Source organism: Pelophylax lessonae (assembly GCF_965119305.1).
Source record: "Pelophylax lessonae genome assembly, chromosome: 2".
Classification (NCBI taxonomy): Eukaryota; Metazoa; Chordata; class Amphibia; order Anura; family Ranidae; genus Pelophylax; species Pelophylax lessonae.
Window position 1 is genome coordinate 731,578,373 of NC_138769.1, and position 27,336 is coordinate 731,605,708.

General features: G+C 46.1%; 1 protein-coding gene across 1 annotated transcript in view; it reads right to left on the reverse strand.

Annotated features, from left to right (window-relative positions):
• Positions 1 to 13,254: 13,254 nt before the first annotated feature.
• The window catches only part of TPP1 (tripeptidyl peptidase 1), a 55,729-nt gene continuing 41,647 nt past the window's right edge, over positions 13,255 to 27,336 (reverse strand). The window contains exons 9-13 of the mRNA XM_082247785.1: positions 19,818 to 19,890; positions 17,015 to 17,135; positions 16,124 to 16,282; positions 14,068 to 14,202; positions 13,255 to 13,679 (exon numbers count right to left, since the gene is read on the reverse strand). Coding sequence (XP_082103911.1) covers positions 13,542 to 13,679; positions 14,068 to 14,202; positions 16,124 to 16,282; positions 17,015 to 17,135; positions 19,818 to 19,890 — 626 coding nt within the window. The 3' untranslated portion in view covers positions 13,255 to 13,541. The remainder of the gene's footprint in view (positions 13,680 to 14,067; positions 14,203 to 16,123; positions 16,283 to 17,014; positions 17,136 to 19,817; positions 19,891 to 27,336) is intronic.

A 27,336-nucleotide genomic window follows, 5' to 3' on the forward strand; every position in this document is an offset into this window, starting at 1 on the left:
AGGGGGAGGGGTATGTCTGTATATTAAGAACAGTATACAGGTAAATATGAGGGATGATATTAATAATGGAGCTATGGACAAGGCAGAATCCCTATGGGTAGAGCTTCAAAGGGAAGGCACGGTGGGGAAGGTAATATTGGGCGTATGCTATAGGCCCCCCAACCTGAGGGAGGAGGGGGAGGCGGACCTCATTTTACAGATAGGATTGGCAGCAAGGATGGGAAATGTCATTATAATGGGGGACTTTAATTATCCAGATATAGACTGGGCAGAAGGAACCGCGCACTCAGCCAAGGCTAGGCAGTTCCTAAATGTTTTGCAGGACAATTTCATGGGTCAGATGGTGAATGCACCGACGAGAAAAGATGCGGTACTTGACCTGCTGATTACCAACAATTCAGACCTGATCACGGATATAGAAATACGGGACAACTTAGGAAACAGTGACCATAGGTCAATAAGTTTCAGTATTAATTACAGTTATAGGAAGCAGAGGGGTAATATAAAGACGCTGAATTTCAAAAGAGCCAATTTCCCAAAACTGCGCTCGCTGCTAGAAAATATCAATTGGGATAGAACCCTGGGAACAAAGAACACGGAGGAAAAATGGGAGTGCTTCAAGAGCATACTTAACAAGGGGATTGACCAGTGCATTCCAAAGGGAAATAAATTTAAAAGAGCAAAACTAAACCCTGGGTGGCTAAACTCCAACATAAAAATGCATATTCGTGCTAAAGAAAAGGCCTTCAAAAAATACAAGACTGAGGGGTCATTGGCAGCATTTAATCATTACAAAGAGTGTAATAAGAAATGTAAAGGCGAAATCAGGGCGGCTAAAATAGAACACGAGAGACATATAGCGGAGGAGAGTAAAAAGAACCCCAAGAAGTTCTTTAAGTATATAAACAGTAAGAAAGCAAGGCCAGAACACATTGGCCCCATAAAAGATGACAAAGGTAATATGGCCACTGAGGACAAAGAAAAGGCGGAAGTGTTAAATCATTTCTTCTCTTCAGTCTTCACAAAAGAATCGGGGGGCTACACAAACCTAGCTTGTAAGGCCGAACTAAAAAACACACCTCAGGAAGTGCCGTCATGGCGAACAGAAGATAGACTTAGAACTAAACTAGAGAAACTTAACATAAATAAATCACCGGGACTGGATGGCTTGCACCCGAGGGTTCTTAAAGAGCTCAGCCAGGTGATTGCCAGACCCTTATTCTTGATCTTTAAGGATAGTTTACAGATGGGTATGGTGCCAGCTGATTGGAAAAAAGCCAACGTGGTACCAATATTTAAAAAGGGGCCGATGTGTATCCCGGGGAACTATAGGCCGGTCAGCCTAACATCTGTAGTCTGCAAGATTTTGGAGGGGATATTAAGGGACCATATACAAGACTTTAGTAATGAAAACGGTATTATTAGTAGTAATCAGCATGGATTCATGAAAAATCGTTCTTGCCATACCAATCTATTAACCTTCTACGACGAAGTGAGCTGCCACCTAGATAAAGGTAAGCCGGTGGATGTGGTGTATCTGGACTTTGCAAAGGCCTTTGACACCGTTCCCCACAAACGCTTACTGTTCAAACTAAGGAAGGTAGGTATGGACCATAAGGTGAGTACCTGGATAGAGAACTGGCTCCAGGGGAGAGTCCAGAGGTTGGTGATTAATGGGGAGTACTCGGATTGGGCGGGTGTGGAAAGTGGGGTCCCCCAGGGTTCGGTCCTGGGACCAATCCTGTTTAATTTATTCATAAATGATCTAGAGGAGGGGATATCTAGTACAATCTCGGTATTTGCAGATGATACTAAACTAGGCATGCCAATATCTTCTATGCAGGATGTGGAAACCTTACAAGCGGACCTGAACAAAATAACGGGGTGGGCAACTACATGGCAGATGAGGTTTAATGTTGAAAAATGTAAAGTAATGCACTTGGGGGCCAAAAACCAGAAAGCAAGCTACTCACTAGGGGGGGAACCTCTGGGTGAGTCTAAGATGGAAAAAGACTTGGGGGTGCTGGTAGACAACAGGCTTGGCAGTGGCATGCAATGCCAAGCCGCTGCAAGTAAAGCCAACAGAATACTGGGATGTATAAAAAAGGGGATTCACTCCAGAAATAAAGAGATTATGCTCCCTCTCTACAAGACTCTGGTCTGGCCACATCTGGAGTATGCTGTCCAGTTCTGGGCACCGGTCCTCAGGAAGGATGTGCTGGAATTAGAAAGAGTCCAGAGAAGGGCAACAAAAATAATTAGGGGAATGGAGGACATCAGCTATGAGGAAAGGCTACAAGCACTGAACCTATTCTCTCTGGAGAAGAGAAGATTGAGGGGGGATATGATATCAATGTACAAATACTGTACTGGCTGGCGACCCTGGCATAAGGAACAAACTATTCAGAGTAAGGGAATACAATAAGACGCGTGGCCACTCACTAAAACTAGAGGAAAGGCGGTTTAACCTTAAAATGCGTAAGGGGTTCTTCACTGTAAGAGCGGTAAGGATGTGGAATTCTCTTCCACAAGCAGTCGTGTCAGCAGGGAGCATTGATAGTTTCAAAAAACTGTTAGATGGTCACCTTAGAGACCACAACATACAGGGGTATACAATGTACGGTTAAAAGCAAACACACACACATCATAGGTTGAACTGGATGGACTGTTGTCTTTTTTCAACCTCACTAACTATGTAACTATGTAATGTATGCCTGGTGCTTACTGACGTGTGTGGGGGGAGGTGACTGAGTGACACAGGGACAGATCGCATGTTCAGCTATGCTGAACCCTGCAATCTGACCCTGCCTGTCACTTAGGAGATCCGCCCGCTTTGTTTACACAAGCGGGCGGACCTCCACACTCAATTCCCTGACGATCGGGGAAGAGCGGCGGTGATCACCGCTGCTCATCCCCTGGCCCGACTCCCGATGTGACTGAAAACAGCGGGAGCGAGCCTCCGACGGCGCGTGCGTGCCGCCCACAAGGGGAGGAGTCCAGCGACGTAGGTCTACGTCGCTGGACGATAACTAACCACTTTGCCGCAGTACAGTCAACGTGACTGGTCGGCAAGTGGTTAAAAAGGCCTGGATTCTTTCCTAGGTGTACATAATATAAATGGGTATTCAATTTTTTTTTAGGTAAAGTTGATCCAGGGAATATCTGATTGCCTCTTGGGGGATCAGGAAGGATTTTTTTTCCCCCTGCTGTAGCAAATTGGATCATGCTTTGCTGGGGGTTTATTTTCGCCTTCCTCTGGATCAACAGCGGGTATAGGATTGTGTATATGGGATTGTATGGTAGGGTTTTCAATGCTGTTTTTTTTTTTTTTTTGGTTGAACCAGATGGATTTGTGTCTTTTTTCAACCTGAAAGAGGGAGGGTGCCAGAAAACCGGATCTGGATCCACTTCAGGTGACAAACTGTAAGACCCCTGTATTACCAGCAGGTCATACACTACTTTATTCCCCGAAAAAAAAGGTTGAAGGGAAGAGTGGAAGATGATCCTCAGCTTTCCACCTGCTCACAGCTTTGTGAATGGCAATCCCCTGTATGTAAGGACCAGTTGTGTCTGCCGTTTAATAATGTCACCCAGCCAGCACATGAAGGTGTGTATATATAGGAATAAATATATATATATATAGGAAATAAAAAGCATCAGTGCTCTATGAATAAAATCACACTTACAGAAACAGGTAGTAGAATTGTAGAAATGAATGTGATCCTTGCTTAGCTCTACAAAATCCTCGGTTGGCTCCTTACAGGTGGCTGGGTGCGATGAAGGAGAGAAGGAACGCAATTTTCATTCCGCACTCCCGCACAGTCGGACAGATAGAGCCGAGCGGGGGGGCGGAGTGGGACTCGAGAGCTGCCGAGGGAGGCCAGAGGCGGTGAGACCCTGCCCTCGAGCCATCGCATCGGGGCGGCATCAAGGCAGGGATGTGATGAGTCTCAGAGAGAGACATTGAGAAAAGTCAGCGGTGTCCCTAGGGGCCGTATGAAACGAAAGGACGGGCTGCAAATGACCCGCGGGCCGGACTTTGGACATAAAAATGTAGATATAGTTGCGCTAAGAACACTTATAAAATGAGCAATAAAACTCACAATAAAATAATAGTAAAAGCAGCTACACTCTGGTCATACACTGATCATATGTAAAAAAGCAGAAAGATAAAATATGTAGCGCTAAAACATTATAAAAAGAGTCCATATAAAAAAACAATTTCCACCAGTGATATTGCACAGCACCCAATTGCAGTAGAGTGAAGAGGATCCACCACCAAAGAGAGTGTTCAAAACACGCTTACCAGACAATTAAATGTATTGGGCCTTGAACTATCATATAGACTGCAACACACTTGGTGACGAATTTGACCGGACCTCTTCGCAAAGATGAATCCCCAAGCTGATACCTTGACAGTATGTCTTACAGGAGCCACTGTAATTTCCCAGCATTTGACCCTCACAGCACCGTGTTGTCATAGTTCAGCCTTGATGGTCATTTCACCATCAAACAAACATGGCAGCAGCAAGCCATGTGCTCACACCTGTAGGCCAAAGGGCTTTGGACATGACTGCCCTACACCATGAAGCATAATGCATCCAATCTATAATATGCAAATAGGTAGCTATAATGCATGCAATAATGTGTTCTAATCGAAATCTGTGCTTTCATATTGATGGATGTGTGTTTTTAGTAACTTAAAAACTTCCCCTCAAATAATAGGGGGTTCCTGATTAGTTGACCAAACACTTTTGATCTGATGTGTGATAAATAATGCCTTCTGGCCTCAGACAGCAGAAGGTATAAGTTTCAGTTGAATTTGTTCAGTGATTTCCTGTATTGTTTAACCCCCCCCCTTAATGACCAGGCCATTTTTTGGGATATGGCAGTGCTGTACCCGAATAAAATTGATGTCCTTTTTTCCTCACAAATAGAGATTTCTTTTGGTGGTATTTGATCACCTCTGCGGTTTTTATTTTTTGCGCTATAAACAACAAAAGAGCGCCAATTTTGAAAAAAACAAAACCTATTTCTTTCTGCTATAAAACACATCCAATTAAAAAAGTTAAATTTCTTCATCAATTTAGCCCAATATGTATTCTGCTACATGTTTTTGGTAAAAAAAAAAAAAAAAATCCCAATAAGCGTATATTGATTGGTTTGCACAAAAGTCATCAAATCTACAAACTATGGGATAGATTTATGGAATTTTCTTTTCTCTATCGTTCATCGACAGACGCGGATCCCTATCTTCATGACTCATAGATCCCCATCTTCATGACTCATAGATCCCCATCTTCATGACTCATAGATCCCTATCTTCATGACTCCTAGGGTTATGCTGCTTCTAGGAATAGGCACTAGGCAGGAAAAAAACGTATCCATGCCTATGGGGGCTGTCCCTGCAGGCATAACTCCTCAGACTCTGCTATCACCATGTTCTGCCTAGTGTAAAGGCCCGTACACACACGCAGATCGTCGTCATACAAACGTCGGCGGACGAAAGATCTGCCGATTGTATGCGTGTTAGTATGGTGCCTCCGACAGATGTCTGCACACAATCTGCGGACAAGAGTCTTTCTTGCAAACATGAAAATTTTTGTCTGCAGACACCAGAACGGACGATTGTTCGCCTGTCAGTACAGAAATCAGCCGACAGACCGCAGATTTGCAAGACTGGGCATGCTCGCTCAGAAAATAAAAAACACAGGGAAAGTTAACCATTACATGACATCACTTCTGCAGTCAGCTGAAGTCTGCGGACAAAATTCTTGTGCTGTCCTTGTGCTGTCTTTGCACTTTTCAACAGACACCGACATCCCGGGGAGAAAAGACGAACATTTGTATGACGACGATCTGCGTGTGTGTATGGGGCTTTAGGAATAGGACCTAGCTCCCTGCTGGGACTTCAGCCTTCGCTGTAACAGGCAAAGTTTTTTTTTTTTTAACTTGTTAGTTCCTGAGAACCAAGATCCAGAGGAACTTCAAGCAACAGCTGGCAGCGGTTTTGCACTGGATAATCTAGATCCTTAAAGCGGTAGTATCCCGCTTTTTGACACTTTTAACTACAGGTAAGCCTATAATAAGGCTTACCTGTAGGTACAATTGATATCCTAAACCGGCTCACGCGAGCAGAGCATGCGCTCTGAAGGTCCGGGGGGACCTTCAGTTTTCCTTGCCGGGAGCTTGCTGGAAAACTATGACTATGACTTGACGTCATCGCGGCTCCGGCTAATCACCGCGCCGGAGCCGCCGAACCTGGAAGAGACGCCGAGGGATCATGGCAGCGCCCTCAGCGGTGTCCAGGGGTCCATGTCGGGGCTTCGTTGTAAGGTAAGTAATACATAATGAGCTAGTATGCGATGCATACTAGCTCATTATGCCTTTGTCTTGCATTTTTTTATGTTTTTTTCGGGGTTTACAACCGCTTTAAGGTCTCCCAGCCTGGCCAGCGAGCGTGAGCAGGTTATAGTCCAGAACTAGGCCTCGCCACGACAGTGCCCCGATGGATGGGGACGAGCCTGCGAGTGGACAGTCTCGCATCGACCTGGAACGCCCTGGAGTCGCAGCTTCTCCTTGGCTGACAGAACCCCCATCCCGGGTGGGAGGTGATCTGTTTTGGAGTGGCGCCCACCTGGTACCATGGTATGATGAGTAAAATTGTCCCCCCAAACAGCCTTTACAGTTGCGGGGTCCTCCCTGGAATGGTCGGACCTTAGGGGCTCCCTCGATTCCCTGGCACCCTGGAGGACTTATCTGGTGTACCCCTTGGCATTCCCCTACCCCTAGCAGGTTTTGCCTTGGGGGGTGGGGGGGATGTTGGTAATGTGGCCATTATGGTGCTTATTTGAGGGGGGTGGATTGTCCTGTGTGGGTCTATGCCTATTGTTCTGGGACCCCTTTGGGGGGTCCTGGAGACCGCATGGCGTGCTGTGGGGGCCGCTGTTTTACTTTGGTTCATGATCTCTGTGTTCCCATTAGTTTACGTGGGCAGCTATTTTCTATACTCCCCCCCCCCCCCCCCCCCCCCCATTGAGAATGTATAAGTGCCCACTTTTAATGATAGCAGCAGAGCTTCTTCCTGTCCAGACAGTGTTAGTTTCATTTTTACACTGATCAGGTTGGATGCTTCTCTGTGGTCTGGTAACATTCCTGGGTTTCCCTGTGGGTTTTTCCTCTTTTGCTTTGCTAATATTACATAATAATCAGGGATTGGAAATCCACAGTTATAGCGATGGGACCGCGTTTTTCACGATCTTAAAGGGACATTACACAAAAATGTATTTTATTTGAGCAATGGAGTCCCAGGATAAAAATTCACTTGCAGACCCCCTGGAAGTAACTGCGGGACCCTCTGGTTCACAGTCACAGCCAGAAATTGCTTTTTTGTTTGCAAAGCCTGATGTCAAAAGTGGATTTTGTCATTTCTGGTGCTGCCAGCCGTAAACGTCCTCTGCCCTCACCTCCATCAGCAGGGTCTTCGAACTCTGAGACAGATATGGTCGCCGCGGACACAGACCGCCTTGAAGGGTCGGGGTCTTCGCATTCTGACGGTCACGGTCAGAACGCGCATTGGTGGAAGCCCTGATAGTTTCTGTGCGGGAAACCCTAAAATTGGTTGATGAACCTACAGCGTCAGATACGCAGGTGTCTTTTGGCTCCCGCAAATCCCGTAAATCGGGCAAGGTATTCCCTTGTCCAGAATCGTTTCATACTATTGTGGATGAACAATGGCGACGCATTAAGCACATGTTGGTGGTGCCTAAGGGTTTTGCACGCCGTTATCCTTTTGCGGAGGCAATGTCCAATAGGTGGACTGTTCCATCGAAAGTGTATTCTTCGGTGCCCAGGTTGACTAAAGCAACTCTGGTACCGGTGGAAGAGTCTCCAATCCGGATCCCATGAATAGACAGGTGGAATCCTTGTCCCGCCATTTACATGTGGTAGCAGGTCACATGATAATGGCTACCTTTGTGAATGTTTTGGTAGCGCAGACTGCTACTGAACGGGTGAAGTTACTGAAAAGTAACTTGGAAACAACACGGCTTCCCCCCACGGTACTGGAACTAATAGAGCAGTTGACCCAAGTCCTTGTGTTTGTGTCCCTGAACTCCGCTTTGGTGGCCAGGACGTCAGCAGTGGCGATTGCTATTAGGCGCATGGTATGGCTAAAATGCTGGTTGGCTGACCAGGCTTCTAAGAAGGCTGTGGCTGATCTTCCTTTTACAGGGGAGAGGCTGTTTGGATCTTCCCTGGATGAGTTGATCAAAGGTATCACAGGGGGGTAAGAGAACTAATCTGCCCCAATCCTCTTAAGGGCAAGATGCCGCGTACTAGGCGGGGGGCCTTCCTTTACTGCTCACAAATGTATTTTTCATGCCTCCGGGTCGCAAGAAAAAGGTAAACCGTTTAGATCTTCTGGGGTTCCAAGAAGCCATGGTCGGGATAATCTAAGTCTGACCAATCTGGACCTGCAGACAAGTCCTCGGTTGCATGAAGGGGCGCCCTCACCCGAGTCTGGGGTGGGGAGACATCATTGATTCTTTCAGGAACCCTGGACCTCCTTGATTCAGGACAAATGGGTTCACAAACTGATCTGATTAGGATACAAGATCGAATTCTGGTCTCGTCCGCTGGATAGGTACCTCCCGTCCAATCTTCAGTTATCCCCAGTCTGATTAAGGGACTTGCGAGGGGTGGTACATGACTTGCTGTCGAAAGGAGGGATTGTGCCGGTTCCCGCTCAGGAACGTTTTCAGGGGTTTTATACAAACCTTTTCACCGTGCCCAGAAAAGAAGGCAAGGTGCATCCCATCCTGGATCTCAAGGCCCTGAACCGCTTTGTGCGGGTACAGAGGTTGCGGATGGAGTCCATCTGCACGGTAGTAGTGTCTCTGCATCAGGGAGATTTCTTAGCCTCCATAGATATCAAGGACACATATCTACACATCCCTATCTATGCTGGACACCAGCGGTTTCTTCGCTTGGCGGTAGCAGAGGAGCAATATCAATTTGTGGCGTTACCCTTTGGTCTCAACTCCGCTCCAAGAGTGTTTACCAAGGTACTAGCATCGGTATTAGCACTGCTGCGCCAGCGGGGGATTGCGGTACTGGGGTACCTAGAGGATCTGTTGAGAGCGGACTCTCATTCAGCCTTGTTGGGAGATCCGAAGATCACGGTCAGAACTCTGCAGGAGTTGGAACATCAAGCGCACATAGGTATTTAGAGACAGGAGTGTTTAACCACTTGCCGACCGCCGCACGACTATATACGGCGGCGGTTAGCCCCTCTTGGGCAAAGTAACATATGGGTATGTCACTCACCCACGAGCCTGTAGGGGGTGCGCTCCCGCCCCCGCTCTTTCACTGACATCCCCGCGCGAGTGACTGGCGGCTCCGATGGCCGCCGGCCACTCGCGATCTCGCTCAGGAGAGGGAGAAAGGCAGACGGCTGATGTAAACACAGCTGTCTGTCTTTCTCCCTTAGATAATGACAGAGGCTAAGCGAGCCTGCTATGTAGGATCGTATGTCTCTGTTATGATCTAACAAGCCATGCCCCTTGACAGTTAGAATCCCGCCCCTAGGGACACATTTAACCCCTTGATCACCAATAGAGTTAACCCCTTCCCTACCAGTGTCATTATTACAGTAACAGTGCATATTTTTAGCACTGATTACTGTAGTAATGTCACTGGTACCCCCAAAAGTGTCAAAAATGTCAGTCAGGGGTCCGATCTGTCCGCCACAATGTCGCAGTCCCGCAAAAAGAAATTTTTCTCGCTCCCTAGACCCTCACAGGCTAGCGACGTAGTACTACGTCGCTTTGCCTGTGAGGGGCTGACCGCCGCAGTAGATAGTCGTGCGGCGGTCGGCAAGCGGTTTTAATGTCATCCCGCACGAATGATATCAATATTGAAATAATCTGTAAAATTATAACAGATTTGGTGCACATGTACATTATATTGATTTATATAAAGTGTTGCGCTGCACTAAAATTTAGTTTATTGAAAACACAATAATATTCTGGCCAGTAGAATGCGTTAACACCAAAAGGAGCATGCAAAATGCAGCTTTAGATGCTTTTTTCAGCTGCATTTTCCTCTCCTGGAATAAAGGCCTCCAGGGAAAGAAAAAAATAAAAATAAAAAAGACTTGTGTTAATGAGGCCTTATGTAGCACTGCCCCCCCCTAAGAGCTGCTAGATATTCACTCTGCGGGTCCCCCTGGTTACCAGTAGTGATCGACCGATATCGTTTTTTTAACGGCAATACCGATATTTTGGTCATCGGATATTGGTATCGGCCGATATTTTCGGACATTAAAAAAATAAATAATTTTTTTTTTTTTTTAATGTCTACAGGTCTAAAATACCCCAAACCTTTTGAATGCACTTAAAAGCATTCAAAAACGCCAAGTTTGGCTGTTTTGAATGCTGTAAGTTTTTTTAATTCGGCGCCGCCAGTACCCGGAAGTGAGGTCATGTCATGACCTCACTTCCAGGTACTCGGCGCCAAATTAAAAAAAATGGAGACCTGGTCAGACAGCGGCGGTGCAGGTAGTATGCCCGGGTCTCCTGGTGGTGCGGGAAGGGGGGGGGTCCCCTCCCACTCCTTGTAATGACAGCTGAGCGGCTTCTCAGCCGCATCGGTTGTCATTACAAGACAGCTGACCGTCGGCTATGGACACCGGTATCGGGGTGATGCCTCTAGCTGCAGCCATCACTCCGGTACAAGCACTTTCCCAAAATATCGGCAATATTGGTAAATCCAAAGGCTGATTCCGATATATCGGGGAAAGTGCATATCGGCCACCGATATATTGGTGATGCCGATAATCGGTCGATCTCTAGTTACCAGCACACGGCCACAAAAAAATGCAATTTCCTAATTCCTCTTGGCTCACACTTCAATAATCAATCCAGGAGTATTTGGTTGTTTTGTTTATTTTATAATGGGGATAGGAGAAGGAACTACAGTAAAACCTTGGATTGCGAGCATAATTCGTTCCGGAAACATGCTTGTAGTCCAAAGCACTCTCATATCAAAGCGAATTTCCCCATAAGAAATAATGGAAACTCAGATGATTCCTTCCACAACCATTTATTCATAAGTCCTTCAGTTTATAGTTCATATAAAAAGATTATAGCATTGCGAGAGGTTATATAACCATAAAATGTCCATCCTCAAATAGCCGCTTCCACAAGGGGATTAGAAGCAAAATCCAGCAGGAGCTACAGAGTATCAAAGAGAAGAGAGGCGCCTCTAAGTGTAGCAGTATGGTTACATTTAATGAAGGTACAACATTTAGCAACTCACATGATGAATAAAACAGGCACATCTAAGTATACAGGCATCCGGGGTAAAGCGGGGTAAATAGTGCCTATAAAGTCTATATTTTTCCCACTTATCCCCTTCTAAAACAAACAGAATGTGGCACTTCCCTAATTATTTCTGCGCCCAAATGTACTGTAGTTTGGCAGCGCAATCTTTAATCCATTTAAAATAGGATAACTACACCAAAATCTTTATTCCACATGTGCATCCTAAAACTACCAAGCCCACAGAGTGGCAACCCTGCCATGTGATTTCACTTCAGACATAACAGCGTTGTCACCCTATTACAGGAAGTAAAAAAAATAAGCCCATTGGCAGGAGCAGCAGGTAAAACTTATGTTACAGGGGAAACTCTGTATTAATGCTACTGACAGACTGCAGAATATACCGTACGTCCTGTTTTATTTTTTTCATCTTTACACTTTACAAAGCAACACTTTAGAATTGTAACATAGAAAATCTTTATTATAATCAAAAATAACCTCACAAAGCAAACAGAAACGGATTCTTGACTCCCCCATGTTCCTAGAGTTCCTTGATTTTCTTCTTACAGCTGTCTGATGATTTACCTATCTTCTCTGTAAATAAGAAGTTTCATAGCTCCTCCCCGTGCGTTCCCAGCAGCTGGGTAGGAACTGGTAGTCAGGAAATAAGCCTGGGGTAAGGACACCCCCCTATTCTTTCCCTGCACCGATTACATTTGTTACTCTGTTGTGGTGAGATGGATAAAAGGTGGTTTTCCCATTGTTGGCTGGCATCGCACCTACAATGTTCCAACCTATGAATTGATAGACAACCTTCATTTCATTTGATCTCTTTGATCTCCTATATCATCTGATTATACTTTATACTCCCTGAGATGACTCTGTGTCTAGGGCTTCCCTGACATAGTCATAGTAAAGGCAGCACATTATGCATCTGTTCCCTGAGAGAAATAATGGGAAGGAATAGGTTAAATAGGAGGGTTATTGGTTTAAGTATCCACTTATCAATGGTGGATACTTGGGCCTAGATATCTCAAAAAAGGTAATTCATAGGAACCAAAGGTGTCCAGGAACAAGGGTAAGGAAAATCTTCTATATCCGGGGTCATCAACCATTAATGCCTCATTTCCACTGAGCGGAACGGTTCGGGTCGGTACAGTTTGGAAGGGTTAGAATGCTCTGGTCTATTCAGGTGAGCGTTTCCACTGCAAGTCGGGCCACCAGGGGCAATGCGGGGTTTACTCTAAATGAGGTGTTTGTTTTGCGCTTTCATTTGACGTGAGCATTGAGGTTTTCCTGTCCGCCAATCAGTGGAATCTATCGTGTGACGCCAGTAGCTCCGCCCTAACCGTACCGTACCATTTCCTATTGCCCTACAGGAGGACCAGGAATGGTGCAGTTTGGTTTGGTTGTATGGGCCACTTTCATAATGGAAACACTCAAATTAGCGTACCGTACCGAACCGACCCGATCCGCTCAGTGGAAACGAGGCATTAGTGTCAGCCCTGATTCCTCAGATCTGCCCCAATTCTTGCACCTTCACACCTCAGATCAGGCCCAATTCCTACACCATAAGAAACTCAGACATCTACATTCATACTTGCTGCAGCTAATGGTTCCAGTGGGGAGGGGAAGGATAGGCAAGTGGGCTTCTTCACACCACATCCACAGCCAAGCCTACAATCGTATTGAGAAGAGGGCTGGCACCTGAGCGTCAGTGACTTTAGGTCTCCGATCTTCCATGAATAGGTAGGCTGTAGGGCACAGAGAAAAAGGTCAGGCTTTGTAACTGGCTGTCAGTTACAGCCTATGGCTGAATTTATAGGGAGCAGGGGGCCATTGGAGGATCCACTGGTCCTCTGACGCATCAGTCTGGGCCTGCAAGGATGCCCACTAAAAATAACATTGTGTGCCAGCCTTGGGCCCAAGCCTTGGATTACCTATCCCTGTTCTATAAAATTCACACAGTACCAGTCCACCACATCCACACATAGTTTGTCACCAGTCCAGATCAAATTAGAGAGTTTCAGTGCTGTACAACTGGCCGTGGTGAAAGGACATCATTGCAGGACACTTCAAATTGCAATATAAGACAGTACAACAAACACACATTCATCAGAAAATTGTCCATCGTGATTTAGAGACTTGACAAAGTGCAGAGTCTTTAGAAGAGACAGCTCCCCACTTGTACCCCACAGTCACTACAAGGGAGTGGCGGTACTACAGCAGCAAAGATTTCAGCAATTCAGGGTAGTTCGGGGTCCCCCATCCCGTTACCGGGTCCCAGCTTGGACCTGCACAAAATCCTTGTCCTAGAACAAGGTCATCGAAGCAGCCAACGTGACAGCCCTCTGTGACCTGTGGGGGAGACAGCAAGAAATTAAACATTGTGTGGTGTCCTCGTAACCGCTTACACCAAGGTAGGCAAACTTCAGCCCTCCAGCTGCTGCACAGTTACAAGTCCCATGAGGCATTGCAAGATTTGGACCGCCCCAAGCATGACTCCCAGAGGTAAAGGCATGATGGAACTTGCAGTTCCGCAATACCTAGACTCGCAGTGATGGCGAACCTTGGCACCCCAGATGTTTTGGAACTACATTTCCCATGATGCTCAGCTACAACGCAGAGTGCATGAGCATCATGGGAAATGTAGTTCCAAAACATCTGGGGTGCCAAGGTTTGCCATCACTGACCTAGAGGGTCAAAGTGTGCCTTCCCATGGCATTCACCAATGGGTGCTACTTACGTCATACAGTGCCAGCGTTCCGTTTCCTTGTAGCTTGTACAATGCCGGGTTTAGAAATCCAAGGGGCGATTTACCTCTCTTTAAACGCTGGTCATTAATCAGAGAAAGAATACCACCAAACACCGGTGTGGAGGCCTGTAGAGGAGGTAAGACAAAAGAGAGGGGTTAACATAAATTAAATGCTGATCTTCCACCATCCCTTCAGTCTTGCACAGTTGTACAGACTCCTCTTCTGGACTGAAACTGCTTAATCAAATTTCACTGCACATCGTGAGCTTCTCATAATGTGCATTAGAAGCTGCAATGGAGCCCATCTCATGTCCTGGCTATTGTCTAGTCCAGGCATGTCCAACCCACGGGGCGCTTGCAGCCCTGAACCGCAGGCTTTGTGGCCCACCAGCCATGGAACTCCAGACAGTCTCCCGCCTTTGGCCGGCGGCTCATGGACACCCGCAAGTTCCGTGTGATCTCCCGCCTGCCGCGGGAGACTTAGGATGTCTGCAGTCAGTGACAGAGCCGCTGCTTCCTGTATAGTTCCGGCTCTGTCACAGGCGGAGTGATATGAAATACACCCCTCCTCCGCCAGTGGCAGGATCCATACAGGAAGCAGTGGCTCTGCTCTCTACATTGCAGTACCTGACATCATGACCAGCATTACCGCCAGCAGTGCCAGCAGTACCCACCAGCAGTACCCACCAGCATTACCCACCAGCATTACCCGCCAGCAGTAACCACCAGCAATACCCGCTAGCAGTAACCACCAGCATTACCCGCCAGCAGTAACCACCAGCATTACCCACCAGCAGTAACCGCCAGCATTACCCACCAGCAGTAACCACCGGCATTAGCCACCGGCATTAGCCATCAGCAGTACCCACCAGCATCACCCACCAGCATTACCCACCAGCAGTAAAGTGCGGGAAGGGCGCAGCAGCGTTTTATTACTTATATACCTTAACTATAGTATATATATATTATATGCGGCCCGAAAAATGTTCTCTACACTCAATGTGGCCCAGAGAAGCCAAAAGGTTGGACACCCAGGGTCTAGTCCTTTCCACCCCAGCCTGGCTATCCCTGGGCCGACCCTTTTATTCATTGGATTTTACATCTTGCAGTCTTGGAGTCTCAGCATCACCTAGAGCCATTTGCATGCAAATGCAGTCCGCATAGGAATGCCCACACCCAGGGCCGCTTATAGAGTGGGACCACCAGTCCTCCTGTAGGGAGCCCGGGCACAAAGAGGGGTCCCAACAGGACAGGGAATTGGTGCAGTTGGGCAGAGGGGAAATTACAGAAGGAGGCCCTGTGTGGCTCTCTGCAGCAGCTGAAAGACAGTTTCTCCTCCTCCTGCTAGCTTTCAGCTGCTGCGGGGAGAGACACAGGGCATCATTCCTGTAATTACTTCTCCAACACCGATCCCCCCCCTTCCCTGTTCTGCCTGCTACTGTGTTGATCATATCTCCCCTTATGCAGTTATACATGGAGATCATACCCCCCCCCCCCTTATGTAGTTATACATGTTGATCATATCTCCCCTTATGTATTTATACATGGTGATAATATCCCCCCCTTATGTATTTATACATGGTGATAATATCCCCCCCTTATGTATTTATACATATTGATCATATCTCCCCTTATGTATTTATACATGGAGATAATATCCCCCCCTTATGTATTGAAACATATTGATCATATCCCCCTTATGTATTTATACATATTGGTCATATCCCCCCTAATCTCTTCTCAAGAGAAAATAAATGCAGTTCTTCTAATCTTTCCTCAATCTCAAAAAGTTGGGGAGGTGTAGGATGAGACAAGGACACTGTATTTCTGGCAGGATCATCAAGTATTTTCCGTACTCGCTGAAAATGTTCTTGGCCTGAAGAAATTAAACTACTGCAGCCACCCCACCCAAGGACTGGCGAGTCGGAATATCTGACTTTTTTTGTTATTGGTTTAATTTGTTTGTTTTTTTTTTTTTTGCCTAGGGTAAATTATGCTGTACATTGAAACATGCTCACAGGTTCTCATAGAGAGCGCAGATACTCACCGAGGTGCCAGACACCCACGGAATGGGAATACGGTTTATCACCACCCAGTAGTTGTCCGATAGCGCAGCCACATCGGGATAGGCTCGGCCACTGCGGTTATAGTAGTTCTGTGGTGGCAGTTTCTCTTTGGTCTTCAGATAATGGGATACAGCAGAGACCTGTAGGAGGATGAACAGCACAGGTCAAAGCACAGGAGGAGGATAGGTGGGAGGTTAGGATGAGCACCAAGCCAAGTAGGAGTTTAGGATGAGCACCAAGTAGGACACCAAGTAGGAGGTTAGGATGAGCACCAAGTAGGACACCAAGTAGGAGCTTAGGATGAACACCAAGTAGGAGGTTAGGATGAGCACCAAGTAGGAGGTTAGGATGAGCACCAAGTAGGACACCAAGTAGGAGGTTAGGATGAGCACCAAGTAGGACACCAAGTAGGAGCTTAGGATGAACACCAAGTAGGAGGTTAGGATGAGCACCAAGTAGGAGGTTAGGATGAGCACCAAGTAGGACACCAAGTAGGAGGTTAGGATGAGCACCAAGTAGGACACCAAGTAGGAGCTTAGGATGAGCACCAAGTAGGAGGTTAGGATGAGCACCAAGTAGGAGGTTAGGATGAGCACCAAGTAGGACACCAAGTAGGAGGTTAGGATGAGCACCAAGTAGGACACCAAGTAGGAGCTTAGGATGAGCACCAAGTAGGACACCAAGTAGGAGGTTAGGATGAGCACCAAGTAGGACACCAAGTAGGAGGTTAGGATGAGCACCAAGTAGGACACCAAGTAGGAGCTTAGGATGAGCACCAAGTAGGACACCAAGTAGGAGGTTAGGATGAGCACCAAGTAGGACACCAAGTAGGAGGTTAGGATGAGCACCAAGTAGGACAGCCATCATCTCACCTGGTAATCCGGCATTGGGAAGACATTGCTGAATCCGCCGCCGCTAATGAAGTCGGTCACTTCATAGGTCACCTGGAAGGGGTTCTTAAAGGACGTTCCTCCCACTGTGGTGACATAGGGGCTGTGGATGGACAGAAAACATGATGGGTATTTTGTGATTTGTACCGATAGGGGTAATAAATTTCAGAAACATTCAGTACCAATAAAACTTTTAGCCCAGGTTCACATTAGTGCGATCACGGAGATCGCATGTAATTCAGAGCGCACTGCTCCTAAATTACATGCGATCTCATGTGCGGTGCAAATTTCAGCCATACACTTTGTATGGCTGAATTCGCACCGCATCCGCACTAAACTCGCACCTGACCCTTTTTTTTATTCCGCAGCAGAATCAGATCGCATGGTGGTTCACACTAGTGCGATCCGATTCTGTGCGAACTTGCAGATCGCACTGCGATATGCGATCGCAACTGGGGGTGTTGTTAACTTTTAATTGACACCCCCTGTGTATCGCATATGGCAGTGTGAACTGCCAGAGGTGCGGATGTGATGCGGGATCACGCTGCATATTGGCAGCGTTCCCGCATCGCACAAATGTGAACCGGGACTTACAGTGAAAGCATGTCTGTAAAAGAACAATGTACATACTCGGCTTTCCTGCTGCCCTGAACGTGATTCCGACCCCAAGAAATGACCCGCCAAAGTCTTAAAGCAAAACAACACTTCCTGGAATGTCAACCTCATCCACTTAGACCCGGTTCACACTATTCCGACTTGGGAAGCGACTTGTCATTGTGCGATGCTTGTCATTACAAATGCAATGTAAATGAATGAGAGCCATTTTAATATGCACTACTGAAGTCGCTCCGACTTCAGAAAAGGTTCCTGTACTACTTCAAGGCGACCTCTATCCGACTTGTGCACATAGACTTCATTGAGAGTCGCCTCTAAGTCGGATCCTTATCTATTTTCAAGCGACTGTGATCAGACTTTCCAGGAAGAAGAAAAAGATTACCCAGGCATTTCCCACAGACAAAGTCGCCTATCATTTAAGTCTCTTCAAAGTAGTGCACAAGTCGCGCTTAACCACTTGCCAACCGCCGCACGACTATTTACTGCAGCAGTCTGGCTCTCCTGGGCAAACCGACGTAGGGCTACGTTGCTCACCCAGGAGCCTCTAGGGGGCGAGCACGCGCCGCCGGAGGCGCACTCCCGCCCCCGCTCGTTCCCCCACATCCCCGCGCGAGTGACCGGCGGCTCCACTGTCCACCGGTCACTTGCGATCTCCCGCTGGAGAGGGAGAAAGGCAGGCGGCTGATGTGAACACAGCCGTCTGTCATTCTCTCTGGTGTAACTGCAGAGATCATAGGATCCTGCTATGTAGGATCGTATGTCTCTGTGGTTACATCACAAGCCACGCTCCTTTACAGTTAGAATCACGCCCCTAGGGACACACTTAACACCTTGATCACTAATAAAGTTAACCCCTTCCCTGCCAGTGTAATCTTTACAGTAACAGTGCATATGTATAACACTGATTACTGTAGGGATGTCACTGGTACCCCCAAAAGTGTCAAAAATGCAATTTTTTTCATATAGATAGATTCTCATATATCACTCAGAACCCCCAAACATTATATATATATATATATATATATATGTATATATATATATATATATATATATTACATATATATATATATATATATATATATACACATATACATACATATATATATATATATATATATATATATATATACAGAGATGTATAGTAACTAAGTAGAACTACTTAACTACTGTACTTAAGTACCGAAAGGCGGTATCTGTACTTTCCTAGAGTAGAATTTTTTTCTCCTACTTCTACTTTTACTTCACTACATTTTTTCAATGATTTCAATACTTCTTCTCCAATATTTTTCTTTTGTGCTTCATAGTTACTCGTTACAATTATAAAAATTACCACTGCCAGAACAGTAGATGGCAGCTTTCATGAAGCTCAAAACATGTGTATTATCAGCGCATACGAAAATAAATGCTACTCTATGTATAAATAAAAGCTGCATTTGAAATAATAAAAAACAATATGATGTTCAAACTTTTGACTTCTTTCTTTAATAACTACATAACACAGTACTTGTACTTTTACTTTCAGTACTTGAGTAGCAATTTTTTTTTCAAAACTACTTGTACTTTTACTTTCAGTACTTGAGTAGCAATTTTTTTTTCAAAACTACTGGTACTTTTACTTTCAGTGCTTGAGTAGCAAAATTTAAAAAAAACTACTTGCAATACTTAAGTACAAAAAATGTTGAATACTTTAGTACTTCTACTCAAGTCACTTTTTGATCGAGCACTTCCACTTCTACTCAAGTCACTTTTTGATTGAGCACTTGTACTTTTACTCAAGTATGGGTTTCGAGTACTTTATACAACTCTGTAATATATATATAGAAAATATATGACAAAAATTGAATATATTGGATATTTTTTAACTGTCAAAGTAGAAAATGTCAATTTTTTCACAAAATTTTCGCTCTTTTTTTTATTAATATCGCAAAAAATGAAAAGCGCAGAGGTGATCAAATACCACCAAAAGAAAGCTCTGTTTGTGGGAAAAAAAGGGCGTAAATTTTGTTTGGGTACAGCGTTGCATGACCGCGCAATTGTCAGTTAAAGTCGTGCAGTGCCAAGTTGAAAAAAGTGGCCTGGACGTTAGGCAGGAAAATCCTCCGGGGCTAAAGTGGTTAATGATTAATCGTGCAGCTTTAATACAGAGTGAGGCCCACTTTTAGTTTCTCACCTGGAGGCTGGAAAACTTGGGCGGAACGCATTTTTGCCTTTAATGACTTCCATGCAGCCAGCGCCATCATCACCTGGAACATTAACCACAACAGTTTAAAGAGACTATTTCCAGACCTTTCATTTCAACATCAATTGTCCTATTATATATATATATATATATATATATATATATATATAAAATAATATATATATATTATATATAATATTATAGTTTTATATATTATATATAGCTTATATATGTATTTTACATATACATGTTATTTACCTGTAAAAACCTCCTTTGTGTATACTTCCAAAGACCCTAAGTCTCTGTTCCCATATGTGATTCGGAGCGCACTGCTCTACAAAAAACAAATCACATGCGATGTCTGTGCGATGCGAATTCAGCCATACAGATTGTATGGCTGAATTCGCATCACATTCAGACACAACTCGCACAGGACCCTTTTTTGGCTCCGCACCAGAATCGGTTTGCATGGGTGTGCACTGCGATATGCGAACCGAACTGGAGGCATCGTTAAATTTGTGTTGACACCCCCGGCGATTCGCAAATGGCAGTGTGAACTGCCTGTGAGTTGAATGCGATGCGGGAGCGGGAACCCGCAATGGATTCGCAGGGTTCCCGTACCGCATATGTGTGAACCGGCACTGAGACTGCTGATGGGTGCCGCCATGTTGAATGTGATGTCAGTAGACTCAGAGCTGTGACACGCTCTATTATTCTCATTCCTCCCTCACCTGGCTGCTGCATAAAAGGTTATGTCCGAAGGTGAAGGTAAGGGTGGAGGAGCTGGGGCAGCATACACAATGATTTGACACTCTGGGAAGAGGAGAGGCCTGTGACGTGTAGGGAAAGAGGACGGCTATGCTAGGGGATGGATTCTCCCTTGAGTGGTCACATTTTCTACCAAATTCAGAGGCACGTTGCAAGTGAATACAAATTAGTTAATATAAAAAGGAAAAATACTGCAAGTAACCATTAAAATACTCAATTTCTCTTACTTTTACCTGCAGTTTATTATGTTGGCCACAGGGTCTCTAATGAGTAAATACAGCCTTTGTTTGCTGGACAATACATTATAATTAAACGGGATTTATATCCAACAGTTTACCCAGCGCTTTATAAAATAAAAAGGGGACTATACAGTTACAATACAATAAAATACAAGTGGGTCCTGCTCATAAGAGCTTTCAATCTAAGAGGGTGGGGCAAGTGGTATAGAAGGTTATAACTGTGGGGAATGACCGAATGGAAGTAATAAAAGATTAGTTACGAGGCGGGATAGGCTTCCCTAAAGAGATGAGTTTTCAGGGATCACCTAAAGGCAGCCATAGTAGGAGACAGCCAGATAGATTGAGGTAGAGAGTTCCAGAGGATGGGAGAGGCTCTGGAGAAGTCATAGAGATGAGCTTGGGAGGAAGAGACAAGGGAGCTAAAGAGCAGGAGGTTTTGAGAGGCGCAGAGAGGATGGTTTGGGTGAAGAGATGAGCTTTCAGGGATCACCTAAAGGCAGCCAGAGTAGGAGACAACCAGGCTGATTGGGGTAGGGAGTTCCAGAGGATGGGAGAGGCTCTGGAGAAGTCCTAGAGACGAGCATTGGGAGGAGGAGACAAGGGAGCTAAAGAGCAGGAGGTTTTGAGAGGTGCAGAGAGGACAGTTTGTGTGAAGAGATGTGTTTTCAGGGATCACCTAAAGGCAGCCAGAGTAGGAGACAGCAAGATAGATTGAGGTAGAGAGTTCCAGAGGATGGGAGAGGCTCTGGAGAAGTCCTAGAGACGAGCATTGGGAGGAAGAGACAAGGGAGCTAAAGAGCAGGAGATTTTGAGAGGTGCAGAGAGGACGGTTTGGGTGAAGAGTTGAGTTTTCAGGGATCACCTAAAGGCAGCCAGAGTAGGAGACAGACAGATTGATTGGGGAAGGGAGTTCCAGAGAATGGGAGAGGCTCTGGAGAAGTCTTAGAGATGAGCTTGGGAGGAAGAGACAAGGGAGCTAAAGAGCAGGAGGTTTTGAGAGGTGCAGAGAGGACGGTTTGGGTGAATAGATGAGTTTTCAGGGATCACCTAAAGGCAGCCAGAGTAGGAGACGGCCAGATTGATTGGGGTAGGGAGCTCCAGAGGATGGGAGAGGCTCTGGAGAAGTCCTAGAGATGAGCATTGGGAGGAGGAGACAAGGGAGCTAAAGAGAAGGAGGTTTTGAGAGGTGCAGAGATGACGGTTTGGGTGAATAGACGTGTTTTCAGGGATCACCTAAAGGCAGCCAGAGTAGGAGACAGCCAGATAGATTGAGGTAGAGAGTTCCAGAGGATGGGAGAGGCTCTGGAGAAGTCCTAGAGATGAGCTTGGGAGGAAGAGACAAGGGAGCTAAAGAGCAGGAGGTTTTGAGAGGTGCAGAGAGGACGGTTTGGGTGAATAGACGTGTTTTCAGGGATCACCTAAAGGCAGCCAGAGTAGGAGACAGCCAGATAGATTGAGGTAGAGAGTTCCAGAGGATGGGAGAGGCTCTGGAGAAGTCCTAGAGACGAGCATTGGGAGGAAGAGACAAGGGAGCTAAAGAGCAGGAGGTTCTGAGAGGAGCAGAGAGGACGGTTTGGGTGAAGAGATGAGCTTTCAGGGATCACCTAAAGGCAGCCAGAGTAGGAGACAACCAGACTGATTGGGGTAGGGAGTTCCAGAGGATGGGAGAGGCTCTGGAGAAGTCCTAGAGATGAGCATTGGGAGGAAGAGACAAGGGAGCTAAAGAGCAGGAGGTTTTGAGAGGAGCAGAGAGGATGGTTTGGGTGATATTTAAAGACAAGATTGATAATGTAGCTCGGGGAAGACTTGTAAATAGCTTTGTATGTGATTGTTAGTGTTTTGAATGTAATTTGCTGGGCAATCAGAAGCCAGTGGAGGGGTTGGCAGAGAGGGGTAGCAGACACTGAGCAGTTGGTAAGGTAGAGGAGTCTTGCAGCAGCATTCATGACAGACTGGAGAGGGGATAGTCACTGCAAACCTAATCTTTGACTCCCAGGCCTTTCCAGATATGTTGTCAGTGTGGAGAGTTGGTGGGTGTCAAAGCCTGGTACACACTAGAGCAGGGGTGTCAAACTCAATTTCACCGCGGGCCGCATCACCATTATGGTCGCCCTCAGAGGGCCGGTTCTATCTGTAGCCCACCACTATCAGAAGTCTAGAGCCCCCACCCTCCCTTACATCACAGGGCAACCCCTTTACCATGTGCTGCTGCTGGGAAGAAGCTGGAGGCAGAGCTGGGAAGCAGCAACCGCAGGGTCTGGAGGAGGGCTGGAGTGAGCTGCCGGAGTCTGCTGAATTCTAAGACCAGTGTAGGGGAGGGGGGTGCTGCAGCTGCACAAAGAGGTGCCAGAATCTCTAGGAGGAGTTGTGTCCTCCTCTCTGCTGCCAACTGCTGAGTTGGGGAGGGGGGTGGTCCTCTCTGCAGCTGCAGAGTGGAAGCACAGGATCTGGCAGAGGAGTTCTGTCCTCTCTGCTGCTGTCTGCTGAGACAACGTGGAGGCAGAGAAGAGGGAGATGTAGAAGCTGCAGGAGAGGTGCAAGGGCCACATGAAATGGCCTGGAGGGCCGGATTCGGCCAGCGGGCTTTGTGTTTGACACCTATGCACTAGAGGGTTGTTTTTTGTTCAGCCCAGCGGGTTGAACGAAAAAAAAAAACCTGTCAGCTCCGGTCGGAGCCGCTGTACTCACTATACAAAGTAGTTACAGCGATCCCCCCTGCTGAGCAGTTGTGTTCTTACAGAGGGACGGTCCCCTCCCCCCCACCAGAACACTCTGATCAGTGCTCTCTGTCATTGGCTGAGAGAGCTGATTGGGAGTTGGTCGGCTGCTGGTTTTTAAATATGCTCCTCCGATAGAAACCGGCCAACCAGCCGGCCTCTGTCAGACAGATCAACGTACACACGGGCTGAATGTTGGCCTGTTTTTTTTTTTGAAACGGCAAGTGTCTCCCGACATTCGAGCCCTGTGTACCCGGGTCAGTAAAGTAAAAGAAATGCCGCTCTAGGTGAGTGAGCGACTCTCACACATTGTGAACAGGAACCCAGGGTGCTGCACAGCCCGTCTGTGAGATTCAGAGACATGCAACAATCCGGAATATTGCTGCACTCCTTGGTAACTTTATTGAAGTATTATAATCACATCACAGGTATGTCAGGAACATAAAAAGGTAACGCGTTTCACGCTAAAGTCAGCGCTTACGCAAACCTCCGGTTTGAATAAGCACTGACTTTAGCACGAAACGCGTTACCTTTTATGTTCCTGTCATACCTGTGATGTGATTTTAATGTTTCAATAAAGTTACCAAGGAGTGCAGCAATTTTCCGGATTTTTGGTTGTCTCTGTCTGTACCCGTCTTTACAATAGACTCTCAGATTAACCACCGGAGGATTTTGCTGTCTTACGTCCAGGCCACTTTTTGCGATTCGGCACTGCATGACTTTAACGGACAATTGCGCGGTCGTACGACGCCGTACCCAAACAAAATTTACGTCCTTTTTTTCCCACAAACAGAGCTTTCTTTTGGTGATCACCTGTGCTATTTTTACTTTTTGCGCTATAAACAAAAAAAGAGCGTAAATTTTGAAAAAATAACAATATTTTTCACATTTTTTTATATGAAATTTCCCCCCAAAAAAATGTAAAAATCAAAATGTTTTAAAATTTTTGGCCAATTTGTTTTCTGCTACCTATGTTTGGTAAAAAAAAAAAAATCACAATAAGCGTATTTTGATTGGTTTGCGCATTTTTGGTGTTTTTTTTTTTAACGAGTAATGGCGGCGATCTGTGATTTTTTTTGCGGGACTGTGACATTGCGGTGGACAGATCGGACCCTTGACTGACATTTTTTACACTTTTGGGGGTACCAGTGACGTTACTACAGTAATCAGTGCTATAAATATGCACTGTTACTGTACAAATGACACTGGCAGGGAAGGGGTTAATTTTATTGGAGGGGGAGGGGTTAAAGTATGCCTGGTGCTTACTGACGTGTGTGGGGGGAGGTGACTGAGTGACACAGGGACAGATCGCAGGTTCAGCTATGCTGAACCCTGCAATCTGTCACTGTCTGTCACTTAGGAGATCCGCCCGCTTTGTTTACACAAGCGGACGGATCTCCAAACTCGATTCCCGATGATCGGGGAAGAGCGGCGGTGATTACCGCCGCTCCTCCCCTGGCCCGACTCCCGCTGTGACTGAATACAGCGGGAGCGAACCTCCGGTGGCGCGCGAGCAGCGCCCACAAGGGGAGGAGTCCAGCGACGTAGGTCTACGTCGCTGGACAGAAACGAGCCACTGTGCCGCAGTAGAGGCACAGTGAGCAGGGGTAGAGTGGTTAAAGTCGTAGTAAAGTAAGAAGGAAGAAGGTTTTTTTTTTTATCCTCAATGCATTCTTTGCATTAAGATAAAAAGCCTTCTGTGTGCAGCAGCCCCCCTCAGCCCCCCTAATACTTACCTTAGCCCTGTCTTTATCCAGCGATGTCCACAAGTGCCTCAGCCGCCCGGGACTCTCTCTCCTGATTGGCTGAGACACAGCAGTAGACCTATTGGCTCCCGCTGCTGTCACTCAAACTCAGTTAGCCAATGAGGAGAGTGGGCGGGGCCGAAAAGCAGCTCCGTGTCTGAATAGGTACACAGAGCAGCAGCTCAGCTCAGGTGCCCCCCATAGCAAGCTCCTTGCTATGGGGACTCTGAACAGGAGGGAGGGGCCAGGAGCTCTAGCCAGGGACCTGAGAAGAGGAAGATCCGGGCTGCCCTGTGCAAAAACACTACACAGAGGAGGTAAGTATGACACTTTGTTATTTTAATAGAAAAAAAAAAACGAGACTTTACAATCACTTTAGGGTAATGTAGGCATCCTGCCTTAACCTGGAGTATCCCTATCCAAATGTAATGTTTGCAGCTAGGCTGTAGCCACCCTGAGCTGTGTTTGGGTTATCTGGGTTTGTTAGGTTTCCCCCTAAGTCTAAGGACATTGTTTTCATTTTCCTGCTACTGTTGAGAGTTAATTAGACAGTCAGAAGATACAATGAATGGAGTTATATTTATTCTAGCTCATCCAATCACTGAGAGGTTTATGCCAGTTTTAAGGGCTGGGGAAGAATATAATAATTTGGAGAGACCTTGCAGAAGGATCCTTGCCTCCCAAGCTCTACATGGGGAGGAAGCGTGTGTGAAGTATCCAATCCAACGCCCTCAGACTGCTGTCTGGGGAAGGTGTAGCTCCAGAGAGGTCCAATATTTGCCTCCAGGCCCTTAACCTGCGGGGAGGAAGTGGAAGCTGAAGAAGAATATTGTTCTAAAAGTTGCCTGTCTGGGCTTAAGCCCCCCGTTCGCACCGGTGTGACTTGCCATGCGATTTGACAGTTTCAAATCACAAGACAAGTCATACCCCATTGTCGGTGGAACCATTCATGTCGCAGCGATTATGAAAAAGGTTCCTGTACTACTTTTTACCAATTTCATTGCGACTTGCAGAGAATTCTGTTAAAAGAAGTTGCAAGCCGCAATAAATCAGCAGGGCAAATCGCACTGAAGTGCGGCTTTCAAATCAAGCTGAAGTAGCATGATTTCAAAGCTGCACCGGCGTGAATGGGGGCTAAAGGTCCACCAATGGCCTGTAAGAGACGTTTGAAGAGTCCTAACCTGGTTTGTAGCAGAGGCCAAAGCTATTTAAAGGTAGCTGCTGTTGCCTTATGAGGAGTTTATGTGTAATCTCCATTAGTGTGTTGCCGGATGAGGAGTTATGTATAAATCTCCATTAGTAATTGTAATTAGATGGATGTAAATATAAATGTACAAAGTTTTGATTTCAAACACATATTGGATATATGATTGTAGATTTGTCCAGTTTGACCAGCAGTAGTAATCAATTGTTAACAAGTCCTTTTTAAACGCATGCCTGAGCTACCAGAGAGGGGTCTGCTATTTACACATACTGATATGCAAAATAGTACCACACTCTAATTAAGTTCCTGTTAGCCAGACAAACTGGGGCCAAGGCAATAGTGATAATACTGTAGGCCGTGTCACTCCCCTTATCTATTCAAAGGCTTAAGGGCCATACACACTATAAGATTTTCTGAAGACTTTTTCCTTCAGATTTACCTTTTCTATGTAGTGCAAGGGCCTGCCAGATTGCATACAAATTGAAAGTGTTTAGGTTTGACCTCATATATGGTTTTGGTAAATCTAAAGGAAAAAGTCTTCAGAAAATTTTATAGTTTTATAGTGTGTATGGCCCATTAGTCTTTAGATATGCGATGAAGATGGACCATCTGTTGAGGGTTGGACAATTTGCCCCGGATATGACCTTGCATATCTAAAATTTCAATTTCAGAGCAAATCAACATGTATAATTAAATTCTCCCTCTAACAGAGAGGAGAGTTAGCAAGGGGGTGAATTATGCTAAGCAAGGCGAGGAGGAAGTCGTCCAATCCTGAACGAGATACGCCCAGAGGGAGGAACAGGGCAGGACAGCTGAACCAATCAGAATAGCCCTATA